The 14612-nt window shown below is 44.6% G+C and overlaps 1 protein-coding gene across 1 annotated transcript in view; it reads right to left on the bottom strand.

The window, feature by feature from the left end:
• Positions 1–10000: 10000 nt before the first annotated feature.
• The window catches only part of SH3RF2 (SH3 domain containing ring finger 2), an 83366-nt gene continuing 78754 nt past the window's right edge, over positions 10001–14612 (bottom strand). Inside the window, exons 8-9 of the mRNA XM_019506368.1 lie at positions 13173–13522; positions 10001–10807 (exon numbers count right to left, since the gene is read on the bottom strand). Of these exons, the coding sequence (XP_019361913.1) occupies positions 10505–10807; positions 13173–13522 (653 nt within the window). The 3' untranslated portion in view covers positions 10001–10504. The remainder of the gene's footprint in view (positions 10808–13172; positions 13523–14612) is intronic.

The raw sequence follows: 14612 nt of genomic DNA, 5'->3' as shown, positions 1-14612 counted from the left end.
GAAGGAGGGAGAGAGGAAAGTCTTCCATAAACTTTATTACACAAAGTATTTATTTACAGAATAAACGTCAGTGACTTTCTTTTGTAAATGATTCATATTTTAAAAACATTATAAATGTACATAGGGACTTAGTTCCATTTTATGGTGATGTGTGTGTGTGTGTATGTGCATGTATGTGAAATCTGTGGGCCAAATCCTGCCTTATTCTTCCCAGCAATAGGCATAGGAAAGCGGAGGAGCAAGCTTTTAAATTACTTTTGTGCTTCCAGTATCCTGGACCCTGCTGTGCTTTGCACAATTCAGTAAAGGTCCATGGATTCAGTAACAAACTGTGGCCCCAGCACTGAGAACAGCTGATGATTGTTGCCATGTAGTGGCCACATCCCCTCTCACTCCCATAATGGGGGCCCGAGGAAGAATGGTGAGTAGCTGTTCTGTGGGCCCTTTTTGTGCCAGAGAAATCTTGTCAGGGTATTATTTTCTCATTGGCAGGGATCCCACTACTCTGCAATACCTTTCAAGTATCGTGGATATGTAAAGGGGCCACAGAAGAACCAAGAACCTGTCATTAAAATACAGCAGGGACACGTTCACCCACGAGCATCTGCCAAAGAATTTGTACAATGGATCTGTGGTGCTCCTGGCTTCTCTCCTCAGATCTGAAGAGTTTTAGACAAATATGAGTATGTGAGCTCTCTTTCTTTGTTTTTTTTTAATTTAAAAAGCTAAATCTAAAGTGAACAAAAGAAAGCTTAAACTGCAAAGTGCCATAGCCTAGGTCAAATGAAAAAGCTGATATGAGACTTAGCATGTAACTAATAAAAAGAGGGGCAAAGATTTAGTTAGACAGCACTGTTTGTTGAATGCCACCTCCCCCTTCCTCCTCCCCCCCCCCATTTTTTTTTCAATTTTTAACTTAATTTGCTGTCTTTTGTGGATTTAGGCTAGAATTTTTAGTGTGTTTAGCTTTTTGGGGGGGGGTTATGAAATATTAAACAGGATCAGAGAAGAACATAAAACACTTGGAACAAAGTGACCCATTTAAAATACCCGGTGACTAAGACTACAGAATGGGTAAGAAGTCTAAATGCACTAAAGACTAATGGATTTGCCTAATGTTAATTTTAGAAAATAGCCTTGCCAATTCAGAGTGAAATATTACAAGCAGGAGAGGAAAGGTGCATTACTTATCACTTGACTATGATGCAAAAATGGACTAGTATGTCCCAGACTCTTTAATAGCACCAATGTAGATAAAACAAGCTAAGCAATGAGGAACAATCATCTTTCAGTCCTTTATTACGCTGCAGACATACAAATTCTTCCTGGCTTTGTCTGGGCCATGCTGGATACCTGGTAACTGTTTCCTTGTGTCTGCTGGTATTTGAGTATAGTCCTACCTCCCAAGAAAATTACTCACATCCCAATTCTCATTACAAGACAGCACAGTCTCTTTAGTACGTTCTCCCCCTGCCCTGCCTCCTGCCTTACTTCCAACTAACACAGCTAACTATCCATTGTAGATGCCAGCCTCATTGCCAGTGTTAAGACACCCCCGTTTTCTCTGGTTTGTGATTGTACCTATTATTGTCAACTTTTGCTAGTTTATCATGAGTTTGAGAGATCTGGCATTTTTTTCAAAATCCTAGTTTCTGGAATTATGTGAGAAGCTTAGCTTTTATTCAAAAAAAGGGAATTTCTAGCTCGCAATAGAGAGTTTTGTTTTTTGTTTTTTGTTTTTTTTGGTAGAGAAAAATTTGAAAACACAGATCCCAAAGATTTTTTTTAAATGACAGATGAAAAGAATCCAATCCCACCCCCACGCCACCCCATTCTCCTTTTTTCTAATTTCATTTTTTAAGTCATTTGTGATTATTTTGGGGCCTGACTTATTTTTGAATTACTGGGTCTGGCAGAACTTGGATGACATCAACAATGTAATTATGGAAAAGTGAATGAAATGGAAGGATGGGCTGTGCCCTGCTCCTGCTGAAGTCAATGGAAGCAGCAATACAACTGGTTATAGATAAGGGCTGACAGAGGCTATCATCCCTGTCTAAACCTTATTAGCACTTTTCAATTTTTGCTTTTGATTCCTAACAAGGTTGGAGTTAGAATCTGCTTTCCAAGCAACCAGGTATCCTCCCAACATAGGCTGTGTATAATCCCAGGCCATCCAGGTCATCAGATAACACAACTCACACTAGAGTGGAACGAGCATAAAGCACGGGTTCCACCTGAAGCAGTTTGATAAAACTACGTGGGACAAGCAAGATATTCCTTTTAACACTATTATCCTCATGGCAACAGGCAGGATATTGGGATCTGGGACAGGTTGGCCTGGACTGGTAAATTCTCCTAGCATATTGTGAGGCTGATCTGTTGTCTCTATGGTAAGTCAGAGAGTAATTGCTTCTGGCTAGGGCCACACACACATCTTGCAAGTGAGACTTGTAGAAGGAATTGGTTAAAGTGTTCTGTTCCTTCTCTGCTCTCTTTCTTTTTTCCTCATCAGGAAACATGAGTGCAGTTCAAGCTCAAGGGGTTAGGTTACTTATTGAAGGACTTCCAGGTCTTTGCACAGCTAGGCAGGCAATTAAAACCGAGCTGATGAATGATCTGATCTGAGTTCCAATTCATTAACTAATCATAAAAAATGAGCTGATAGAGAAGAAGCCCCAATCAAGAACTTGGAAGAGGTTCATTAACAGTCCTTCTGTCCCCAACGACTACTTTATTCATTTTTCCAGGGCTCCCTTTCTATGGTCTGCAGACAAACAAGGCACTCTGTGGCTTCTCAAAGGCTCTGTGTGACCAACTTGCTCTTTTGCATTCAGCTCGCTAGGCAGAGAACAATATATTTTCATTATACAGACACATTGCACTGCAGCATATCTGAAATTATACTTGGGCTTTGCTAATGTGATTTTCTTTGTACTGTGTACTTATCTGGTATCTTGTGACTAAAACAGAAGGCCATGGAGTCAGCAGTACAGCAAGCAGGGCCAGAGGGTTGGCCTGGCTGTCTAGACTGGCAAGAACTGGGAATGATTTGGCAGTTTGTTCAACCCCCGGGGAGGAGAAAATATCTTCGGCTGCTCATCAGTGAGCCCCTTTAGCTGCCAGAGGAGTTACACAAACAGCCAGAAACAACAGAAAGAGATTGCCATATCCAGCAAATTTTAGTTTGGATGGATAAGGAAGCACAAAAATAAGTGAAAACAAAAAAGAGGGAGCTCCATCTATCATTTCCCAGCCTTATGAGCAACACAAAAGCCTAACATATTTGAGAAGTGGGGCATGACAACATTAGGCTAACAAGGTGTCTGCCTTATACCCAAGCTTGTCAGTGGAGAGTGAGTTTGGATATCTCTGCACAGCACTGCTGTGCAGTGTAGACGTACATTGTAAATGTTCACCTACATCTGAACAAGGTGAATGCAAAGGGCAGCTATGCTGGAATAATTCCTTCTGGGGACACGCCGTTCACTTTTACTCTGAAATTCAGTGTTTACACAGGGAGTTATTCCATCATAACGGGAGTTTTCTGCATTAGAGCAAGGTTGGGCAATTTTATGTTAAGAGAAGCCCAGCTCCTGAGGCAATGTAGGCACTGTATAGGTGTTGCCACTTATACAGGACTCAGGACAAAGCCACAGTTGAGCCCTTAAGCAGGGTTTTACCTCTAGCTGGTGCTTTTGGAGCAGGAAGGAAGAACTTGGCTCTGGCACCTTTCTCCCTGTGTTGGTCTGTAGTTATGGTATTCAGCAGATGCAACTGTCAAATCCTAACTGGACTTTATTTTTTTTCCAAACATTTTCACTTTTAACAAGTTGTACTAGAGACTAGTGTTAAACAGGAGGGTGGGTTTTTGCAGCTGAAAGGGGTTGGCCAGTAGGAATGGATCTGGTCTTTAAATCTGTCACTTTAAAATTCACCCTACTTTGAGTTCTTTGCATCCATCTCTCTCTTTATCTTGGGTATATTTAGGCCACCTATCACCATGGCATCAAAACACTGAAACAGCCTGCGCAAGAAAACTGATTTAGATAGCTCCCATCCCAAAATAGCTACATGCTATTTTACCAACGCACCAATTTCACTGTCAGCACTTTCTTCCCCATCACTGCTCAGGACTTGAGGCATGTGCATATGTAAGCAAAGTTTGTTGCTTTCTGGTCGCCCCATCCTGCCAGTGGCGCTACACTTTATCAGGAACAAGAATCATAGAAGTCGGGTCGGAAGGGACTTTGTAGATCTTCAAGTCCGACCCCCTGCCTGGGCAGGAGAAAAACTGGGCTCGGATGACTCCAGCCAGGTAGGCATCAAGCCCCTTCTTAAAGACCCCCAGTATAGGAGCCAGCACCACTTCCCTTGGAAGTTGGTTCCAGATCCTAGCCGCCCTGATTGTGAAGTAGTTCTTACAGATGTCTAATCTAAACCTCATCTCCAACAAGTTATGGCTGTTATTCCTTGTTATGCCAGGGGGCACTAGGGGAAACAAGGTCTCTCCCAAACCCCCCTAGTGAGTTTATAGACGGTCACGAGGTCCCCCCTCAGCCTTCTCTTGTGAAGGCTGAACAGGTTCAGGTCCCACAGTCTCTCATTGTAGGCCCTGCCCTGCTGTCCCCAGATCATGCGAGTGGCCCTCTTCTGGACCCTCTCAACAAGGGCCAAACCCACAAGTGGCTTGATCACAGTAAATAGGTGGTGTTTCTTATTATATACACTGCTGAGTGCTCAAGACTATGCTGTCTAGAGACACTCAGGTAGGGTGGTCATCATAGAGGACAGTCCGGTTGTCCGCTGTCCTTTATTGATACAAAACCAGATGCCCTTATGTCCTGTTTTTCAAGAAAATTACCCATTTTTCCCTGTTCCCTGTTCAAGAAAAATAGAGGACATAAAGGTGTCCAGTTTCATATTAATAGAGGACAACCGGACTGTCCTCTATGATGGCCACTCTACACTCAGGCCTCAGGCACAGGAGCCACATGAACAGTCTGTGTTAACCAAAGGACCCAACAGCTACATCCCTTTGTGAACTGTGGCAAACACACTGCAGCTCAAAAGGAAAAGCTATGCTACAATAGTTGACATTGGCACGGTCCCACAGGGGACAATCTTTTAAGAGTGGTGAACCTCTTTTCTTTACATATGCAAACACTTGTTTTAAACAAATTCAAATAAATAAAAGACATGCCCAATGCATGCAATAAAAAAAAAATGAAGCGCCTTTGATGACATTTCCCAAGAAGAACCACTGGTGGTAAGTTGAAGAGCTACTTGCAGATGCAAGCCAGTCTGAGTATCACTGATTGTAACCAGAAGCTGTGTGGTTTTGCAGTCTTGAGGACTCATGGGCAACCCAGGACCTTGGATGAGTCCCTGCATCTTACCACCTTCCATCCACATATACAGAAGATTTTTTTTCTGTGAAAGGGAACATCCTGAATTGATGCTGGTGAGAGCTGGATCTTGCTACTGTCTTGTTCTGAGGTACGCCCTTTCACAGAATCATAGTAGTTCAGAGCTGGAAGGGACCTCAAGAGGTCATTTAGTTCAACCCTCTGCTCAAGGCTGGAGCAGCCCTGTAAATTTGGGTGTTTATTAAGCTTTAGTAGTTTGATTTCAAGAAGCGTTGAGCCTCTTGCTGCTCTTCTTCACAGCACCTCTGAAAATCAGGCCATAAAGGTTGGTGGGTGGCAGAGGTGAGGCAAGAGAGAAGGAAAAACAGCTCTAGCTCAATTATACAGGTTTCTATCTACATAGGTACCTAACTTTGTATCCCCAGAACTGGGTTCTGCAACTAACACTTCATCATTCCCATTCCCGTTGTGACTGTTGAGTCAGAGGGAAAGTCTACTCCAGCTGTGGATTAATCTTACAAGGTGACTATGCTTCACTATATTTCCTTTTTTGAAGCCATTGGTAAATTCTGAGATATTGTTTTCTTTCTGTGCCTCCTTCTTAAATACCTCTTTGAATGCAAATTGTGCTGGATTCTTGACTGAGTTTCAGAAACTACTGACTTGCTGTTCTCAAGCTCTCTCTCTGCTATTTTGAGGTTCTGAAGATATAAATCCTATAGACTTCTATGGTAGGGGCAATTGCCAATAACAAGTGAGGATCTAAGTGCCTTACATTTCCCAGTCCATCACCTCAAACTTGGCTGTGGATGAATTGGACAGCAGGCTTCATAGTGAAGCTGAAATTGGAACTGTCAACCTCGAAGGTGGCTGCATTTTTAGCTGAAGAGCCTGGGAAGTCTATGAAAGGTATGAACCATCATCGCCATTCTGTACAACACTTTGTGGCATTGTCCCATCTATATGAGTTCAGAGACATGCTTTGCATGTCTGAGGAAAAAGCACTGAACCCAGTAGTGCAGGATGTAACAAGATTTAAAGGGTAAATATCGCATACATCAAACAGTATTCCACCTTGTTCCAACAGCTGGGGTTAGCACCTTGACCTCTCATGACATGGTTCACTGTCCATTTAAATGCCTTGTATAGCTTTAAAGCTCCAAGTGCAATTCCTGCATTGGAAAAGAGTGGCAATTGCTGTTCTGATTGCTATGCTATTCGCCAGGAAGCTGAAGTTTAACTCCCCCTTATGGAACATACCTTTCTTTGGACGTATTCAAAAGCTCTGTCTCTTTTGAGAAGCAATGCAAATAGCATGTGCCATGGCATTAGCACCGCTAGACCTTACAGTCCCAAAAGAGGAAGCCTTTGCTGCTTTAATATCAAGTGAATGGTCACAGGGCAGGCTGACTTTTACGGTACATGCTTTAGATCACTGCTGTCAGGCCCCTGGGAACTGTATGTACAAAACAACTACCTCTTTGACTCCACAAATGGGATAATCATGTCCATCACACTAGGCTTTGGATGAAATGAATAAATGCAGTTGCTTTGTCCAGAGCTGTAAAATGCATAAGCTGCCCCCGCAATCCCCTCTCCATTGTGACGGCTGGCTTCTTCTCGGGCATTTCCTGTACCTGAAGCATTTGCCAGTGACTCCATCTGCACGGTTAATTCTCATGCCTGGCTCTGCCACAGCTGTCTCAAATGAGCCTCATGAGAGGACAGCTGCTGAAATCTGTTGGTTAGTTCATCAGCAGGTTACTGAGTAGGTCATAGAAAGCAAGCTATCCTTTCATTAGTACCCTGTTAATTATCATTTGGATGCAGGGCATGAACAGGAAAAAACCCAAGCTACAGCTACAAATTACTATAAGGTTTAATGTCTGTTGCATCTATTAAGCTTTTATTTCTCCTGGTGTGTACTTGGGCAAACCTAGACCTTTTGGTGCACAAGTCTGTTTGTTTTAAGGAGTAATGAAATAAGCTATTTCTTTCCCAAAGTGTTCATTGAGCATTGAAGTGACTGAGGTTTTTAGCTTGCACTTTGTGTCATCATTAACTTCTGTGCCAGCTGAGGGTATAATGCTACTTTGCATTTACACCTACTTGGCACTATCTTAATTGATGGCACACAATGCAGACTGAAGGAGTAAGCTTTTTATCTGTGCTGCTGAGGACTTGAGGTGGAGAGGGATGTACAGAGATCTCTGCCTCATACTTTATCTATCTGTTTGAAATTGTATTCCAAACAGTGCCATAGGGATGACATTTTGTGGCCGGGGCAAAGCCTGCAGTAGCAGTCTGCCTCTGCCCTGTGCACAGATCTGGGGGGCACACGCTCCCCCTATGCTTGCCCGGGGGTGCACGCAGTGGCAGGAGCTGCCCTTCCCCTGCCCCCGCCCCCACACCACCCCAAATGAGCTGCTCTGTGCTGTTTCCTGCCACGGCTGGGCAGTGCCTGTTGGCGCCCCTTCTCTTTGGCACCTGGGGAGGTCACCCCACTCATGCCCCACCCCCTTGCTATGGCACGGATTTGAAAACCCCTCCCTATCCCCTAACTGCCCTGCTGTTTAGGAGGTCTGAGAAAAAAACCCAGAACAGCTAATGTTAACTGAATGCTGGAAAGCAAGTAGAACCTCATGTTTCAGGTCTTAGACTCATCTCAGTGTATTAAGCACAAGGAGCAGACCCTCATGGGGGTCAGATTATCTCATCCCTAATCACTGTGGTGTTTCTTGCTGCATCTTCTGAAGCATCTACTACTGTGAGGGAAATTCCTGTGTCATTCGGGTTTTCTCTCACTCTAACATTCCTCCAAGCAATATTTTTATTTAGCATTTCTGGCATCAGGGTCCAGAATTTTGGGCAAATCACCATTTTTTCCCTCTCCTTGTTATTGCTTGTTTTATATCCAATTTTTCATCTGTGGGGGTCACATCTGTTTTAATCCAAAACTAGATTAGTTATTGTGCCCCTCTGAATCCATGAAAAGATCAGGGACCCCAACACTTCTGAGCTCTTCAAGACTCTAGAGATGCATTGCTACCCTTTGGGGATGTTGTGCTCAGGTAAGGGAGAAAGGTTGGGTGCGGAAAAAGTGGGCAGTCAGATATGTCATTCTTATTCTGACCCTCTGATAATTGAAATAAATGATAGAGCCCCATATCATGGCTAGTTGGAATCAAACTGTGTCATATAGCTCCTATTTATAACTGCTAAAGGAGATTTTCTAATAGCCCATGCACCAGGAACATGTGGATGTGAAGGAGAAGAATTGAAGTTGGATTACAGTTCACAATTATCATACCAAGGCCAATCAAAACAGAAGTCCTAGATGACCACTGAGCTGTTACAGAATTTTTTTTTTTATGTAAAAACAACAAAAAAGATGTAGTAGACTAACAGATGGGCCCATCCATTCCCCTTCCTTAATTTCAAATGAAACCTCCTTCTCAGAGGCTGTCCCAGTGCTCCAGAAATGACGTACTGAGTTAATTTAATGGGTTTTGTGTGCAATCAGCCAAGGACGTTAGTTTACAACAGTCTTTGAAGCAGCACAGCAGCCGTTGTTATGAGATCTAATGCTCCCTTGCTCTGGCTAGAATGGGAATTGGTGGTCTTTGCACCAGCCCTAGAAACAAAGCACAAACAGTCCAACCCATTGTGTGCCACTTTGCTAAACAGCAGTCACAGCTGGAAGACCCTAATGTGACTTTCCAATTTTGTTGATTCTTTCTGAAGCTTCATAGCCAAAGGGAGGTCAGCTGAAGGTAGGAGATACTTATGGGTGTTATAGGAGTAAGGAACAGTTTATGTCACAACAAATACACAACTATCCTTCCTCTTATTTAAATAAATGCTTCATGCACCTTAATATAGACCTAGCTCTTAAAAAATCCATTTAGGATACTTACAAACCCCCCACTAATTATATGAATGGGGGAAAAGCACTGCAGTTGAACTGCAGGCATCTAGGAGGTAGTGCCTATACTGTCAAGTAATTGCAGGAAACCAATCAACTAGCAGGAGTAAGATCCAAAGCACACAGCTGCAAAGACTCTGTGACTGTCATAAACAGCTGTAGTTTAGTTTTGGTTCTAGGGTGAATTATCTTTCTAAATAACTACCTCTCAAATTAGAATACGAGCTCACTCCCAGACTCAAGAAACTGAAGGAAAAACCCATAGAAGGGGAACTTGAAAATTCAGCCAGGAACTGACTGATTTTGATTTATGTTTCTTTATCCTGTAGAAGTGGGAAAGCTAATGAACCAGTATCTTGGTCTCTGTGGGCTTCCATGTAGGAGAGAGGAAGCCAAAGTCGGTTTAATTTTTTCTGATGTGTGCAAATACCTCTACCCTCTTGTACACTTCTGTAAGGCTGGCTGCAAAATACTGGAATTGACACCAGAGAGCAGTGCCACAGCAATGAAGTTTGGTGCCTGGGGCAAAGCCTGGAGTGGCAAACTGCCCTCACCCTGCACACAGATCCGGAGGGCACATGTCCCCCCATGTTTGTCTGGGACTGCATGCAGTGGTGGGGGTCGCCCTTCCCCTGTCTCTGTGCCCCCCAAACAAACTACTCACGGCTCCATCCTGCACCCCCCACCGGCTGGGCACCACCTGTTGGCGCTCCTTTGCTTTGACGCCCAGGGCGTTCACCCTGCTCATCCCCTTCCCCACCCTGCTACAGCACTGCCTGGGAGCATTGGTTTTGAGGGGGTTGCAATCTCTATGGATGGATCTTGCACTCACCCACAGTGGCAGTGCAGGCTTCTGTTGTATCACTCATTGTGTTGGGGATACTTATCCATTGCCATAGTTTGTACAGACAGTTGGAGGGATGCAAATCAAATGGTGTTGAAAATGGGACTATACCATAAAACTGGAGAGAGGTGGTGATCCCATCCTTGGAGCTCCTTGGATCTCTTGGAGCTGCAGTGTTGGGAGTGCCTTACAAGTTTTGATCTTGCAGGGAACACAAGTATTATAAGTACCTGATTGGACCTGTGGTCCCTGTAAGGGGAAAGGGCAGCAAGCAAGCTGGTGTTGGGTCTGTGAGAGGCTTTTCTCACAGTACAGAGAAAAAAAAGCCCACTGGAAAAGGGGGTGTAATAAAAGGAAATTAACCTTTCAGTTCTCAGAAAAGCTGCTGTAGTTCTTTTTGGTCGGGAAGGTCAGTTGTCCTGCTGGGATAGAAAGATCTAGTGATGATGTCTTTGGGTGCAGCGTCCTCCTCTGGTGCACAGGGCTGGAACTGATCCTGTGTGAGTAGAGAGCTGTAGTGTCGGGGCCCATCAGGTTTGCTTCCGGTTGGGCTGTCTCTGCAGCTGCTCTCTGCTCCATTTTGCCACGAGGGAGACTTGGGGATGACTGCGAGCTGTGCCTCTTGGATGGAGGTGGGCTGTAGTTCTGAAATCTCACTGTTTTTACTTGCTGAAATGTGAACGGAATCAAGAATGACTATGTATTAAGGGAAACAACACGAGCCTCTACCTCTTACTTTGATCTACTCTAGTGGAGACCTTGGCACTATGGTGCCAAGGTGGAGTGATGGATTACATATGTAGCAGAGTGTGACTTGGACTGCCCTGCAGGCCTGGTGTCATGCACAGTGCTGAAATGGTTAGATACTGCAAAGTGTGAACACCAGCTCTGCAAGAGAGAAACCACCAGAAGAATACAAAGTATGCCAGGTCCCAGAGTAATCCAGTCTCCCACATAGACAAACTGTCCTACATACATATAGAGCATGAATTAAAATGGAAAGTGCTGGAGAAAGAACTGTAGTGGTGGAGGAGTGTGCAAGATAGCATAGCCTCTCTCTTCCTGTTTTTTTTAATCCATTTTCCATCCTTCTGGCTTTCTCTTACCTGGGACTGTGGAAAGATTGATTTGTAGCTAATATTCTAACTAGAAGCCTCAATTTGGCTTGGCTTTGAGGGACTCATGCATCCTAAACAGTTATTCTGCAGTGCCTGTAACAGGGGACCATAACCCCTGTTGCTTAAGTGGAAAGAGGGCAGCATCACAGAGCAGCAAACAGCTGCAGGCCACTGACTTAAAGCAACTGCAACATCACCATGTAGGCAGCTGAGGGAGCCAAGAATAGGAGCTACAAAAGCTGCAGAGTTCAGAGCTCCAGGCAATTAATTAGGTGATGGCTGCAGCAGAGCTGAGGCACCTGCTGATGATATCAGATGAGTAACACCTGAACGTGGCTCCTAGGCTGAGGACAGCATTGTGGTGTAGTCTGAAGGGGTGAACAGTTTTGTGCAAGGAGGTTGCAGACTGGAAAAACTACAGACAGTATGGTACCCTGAGGAGCTGGTAAACAGAGGGGTGGGTTTTCCTTTGGTAAAGGTATGTAGAAGGGTGTAATTAAAGTTGATATTTTTGGTTTGCTAATTGTGATGCATGGGGTAGTTATTAGGGTATGTGTGGAGCTGTTGATGATTAGTTTGCAGGACACTAGGGTACCTTGGAAGGATGCTGTGTGTACTCTATCTAGGATGGAGTCGGCCTTGGGTAAATACGCCCAAGGGAAGCTTGGATTGCTTCAGAGGGCATTCAGGCTTCCCTAGTGCTTGGATTCTGGGACAGATGGAGTCTAGGCAATCCAATGCAAAGAATAGAGTGCAAATAATGCATATTCAATGCAAAGAGTAGAGTGCAGACAACATGCCTGGGGAGAGGGCTCACTCTGAGCCAATCCCCCTATAGAGAGGGCTGGGGCTGAGCTGAGTACGCTGAGGACAGAGCTTGTAGGTAAAGAGGTGAGAGCTCAGGGAGCAAGCTACCCGGAGTATGTAGCCTTCAGGCAATTAAGTTGGGGAAAATGGGCCTAATGCCCTGAGATATGGCTGACAAGAGGGTCCTAAGAATCATTACTTGGACTCCTCAAGACCTTGGGATTGAGGGGCACGGTTGCCAGAACAACTGAGATTGAGTTACAGGCTGAGAGGGCCAGGATCTAATGAGACCTAATCAGGTTTCAGAATAGCTTCCCAGTGCAGCAAACCTGGGAGGCCAGCAGTTGGCAGCTGGCAGGTTTAAGGTGAAAGTGGATTGGGCTGGACTACCAACCCTATTATGAGATGGACAGAGAAAAGCACCTGAGGTGCTACTCTGGAGATTGGGGGCACCCTCCCAAATTATAATAACCACTGACACCAAGGGAGTGGCAGGCAGGATAAAAAGGGGAGGTGATAGAGCTGTCTGCCAGTGGGTGTCAAACTTGAGGCTGTAGCTCTGAACATGCTACGAAGTTTGTAGCTATGAAGTGCCATTGTTCAGCGGAGGGGAATTTGCACACGAGCAGGATGGCAGAGAAGAAGTTAAAGAACTCTGCCAGGAACAGTTTAATTTAAACTTTGATGCAAATAATTAATAACCTTAGAACATAGCTAACTCAAACATGCATTGATTTCAATGGGACTCTTGCCCGAGTGAAGGTATTGGTAAATGGCTGCCTCTGCAGGCATTTACCAAGTGAGCAGTGACTTTTGCAGACAGAGACCCCATGGGAGATTCTGAGAGAATCACATTCACAGGGGGGCAGATGCTATCAGAAACAAATTTAGGGGCCCAAATCTGGAGAACTGTACTCTAGCAGCAGTCCTGTGGGTCCAGAGTCCTGTCTGAGTAAAGCCACAGTGAACATAGAGTAGAGTCCTTCAGGGATTTGGCCTGTGGTACATGGCTGAAAACAAATGTGAATGCCAGCAGGATTTTCAAGATTGTCCTGAGCCAGATATCCAAGGGATGGGGTTCTCCCTGCAGCGAGTAAGCCTTACTGTACCTTTTCTGAGTTGTTCCGGGAGGACTCTGGTTTTACCAAAATGGAGGGAGGAGCTGATGCAGGTGGCTTTGGAGGCTCACTTTTTGCTGGCGAGTCTTTGGCATCCAGGATCACTGAGCTACATGCAGAAGGAGATTGACTTTCAATGCCCCTGGCCACAAGTACTGATGAAGGATCATGGGAAGAATTCAGCCTTGCTCCAGCTTCAGCCATGGCAGCTCCAGTCAAGGGGCCTTGTGGTGGATACAGTTGAAATGCCTGAGGTCTCACAGCAGCAGCTGAAGCACGCCGGAGGGAGCTGGCAACGTGAACAGGAGTGCCTGGCTGCACAGGCCTCTGCAATGATCCATCTGGGGAGCAAGATCATTTTGAATGAGATGAAGGTTAAAATAAAACATAGACATGGAAAAAGATGCCTACCACCTTTAGGCTGTCCTTTCCCTTTGGATGCTTCCAGAAGTAGACCATATCTGCAAGGGACTTATCTGAATAATAACAGAGGAGCAAAAATGACTTCTTCCCCTTTCTCCCATTTCCAGAATTGCCTGTTTAATCAGACTTTGCCTTTCCTAGAATAATTTCAAAGCTTAATGAACTTATTTTTCCAACATGCTTGTATGTGTTTATTTTGCACAGCAGAACCTCAGTCTAGATGTACCATTAAATGTCCTATTGCCTTCATGTTCCAAATGAGGGGAAATGACACTTAGAAAGAACAGAGTGACTAGAAGTAGGATTGAGTTGTTCTGATTCCCTAGTCCCTTGCTTTAATCATTAAAAGTGGTTTCAGATGCAAAAGAGGGGAAGCCTTCCTTCCCCTCTTTCCTTCCTCTCTGTCAGCTCATGTAACTTGGATTCAGTCCATGATATTTGAAAACATATGGCAGACCTTTAATTCTTCTGACTCCTGTACAGCTTTGCACAGGACTTTCTTGGGGGTCTTTGCCCACATAATCTTAGCACTACTGTTTTTGGTATTGATTCTCACTGGCATAGCATGATGAATTTTCATGTTGGGGTTCCTGAATCAATAAGTGATGGCATTGGTACCTCTCATACTGGTTGGGCTCCATGTTGTAAAAAGGCGGGTCTCTCCGCAAAGCTATACTGATTTCCTACAATAAATTGAAACAGGTAGGTAAAAGCCTAACAAATCTAAAAAGTCTTGATCCTGCGAGGTGCTGAGTGCCTCCAAGGAGGTGCTGGCTGTCCTTGGTTGTCCCTGGCTTGGCAGAAGCAGGGCCCCCTTTGTCATTTGCTTAGCACCAATCCCTCATTAATCCTGAGCATGAGTCCTATAATTGAGGCTGCAGCAGCCATCCCTCAGGTTTTGCCACATTGGTTGTTTCTGCGGCTCAGGCTCTTCCATTTGAATATTTACTTTCCAGGTGAAAACACTGGAAGTCGCAGTTTCTTTTGCAGTTTCTTGCTGCCTGAAAG

Source organism: Gavialis gangeticus, unplaced genomic scaffold (assembly GCF_001723915.1).
Source record: "Gavialis gangeticus isolate Ggan-Ray unplaced genomic scaffold, GavGan_comp1, whole genome shotgun sequence".
In the NCBI taxonomy this organism is placed as follows: Eukaryota; Metazoa; Chordata; order Crocodylia; family Gavialidae; genus Gavialis; species Gavialis gangeticus.
This window is presented reverse-complemented; position numbering and strand designations above follow the sequence as displayed.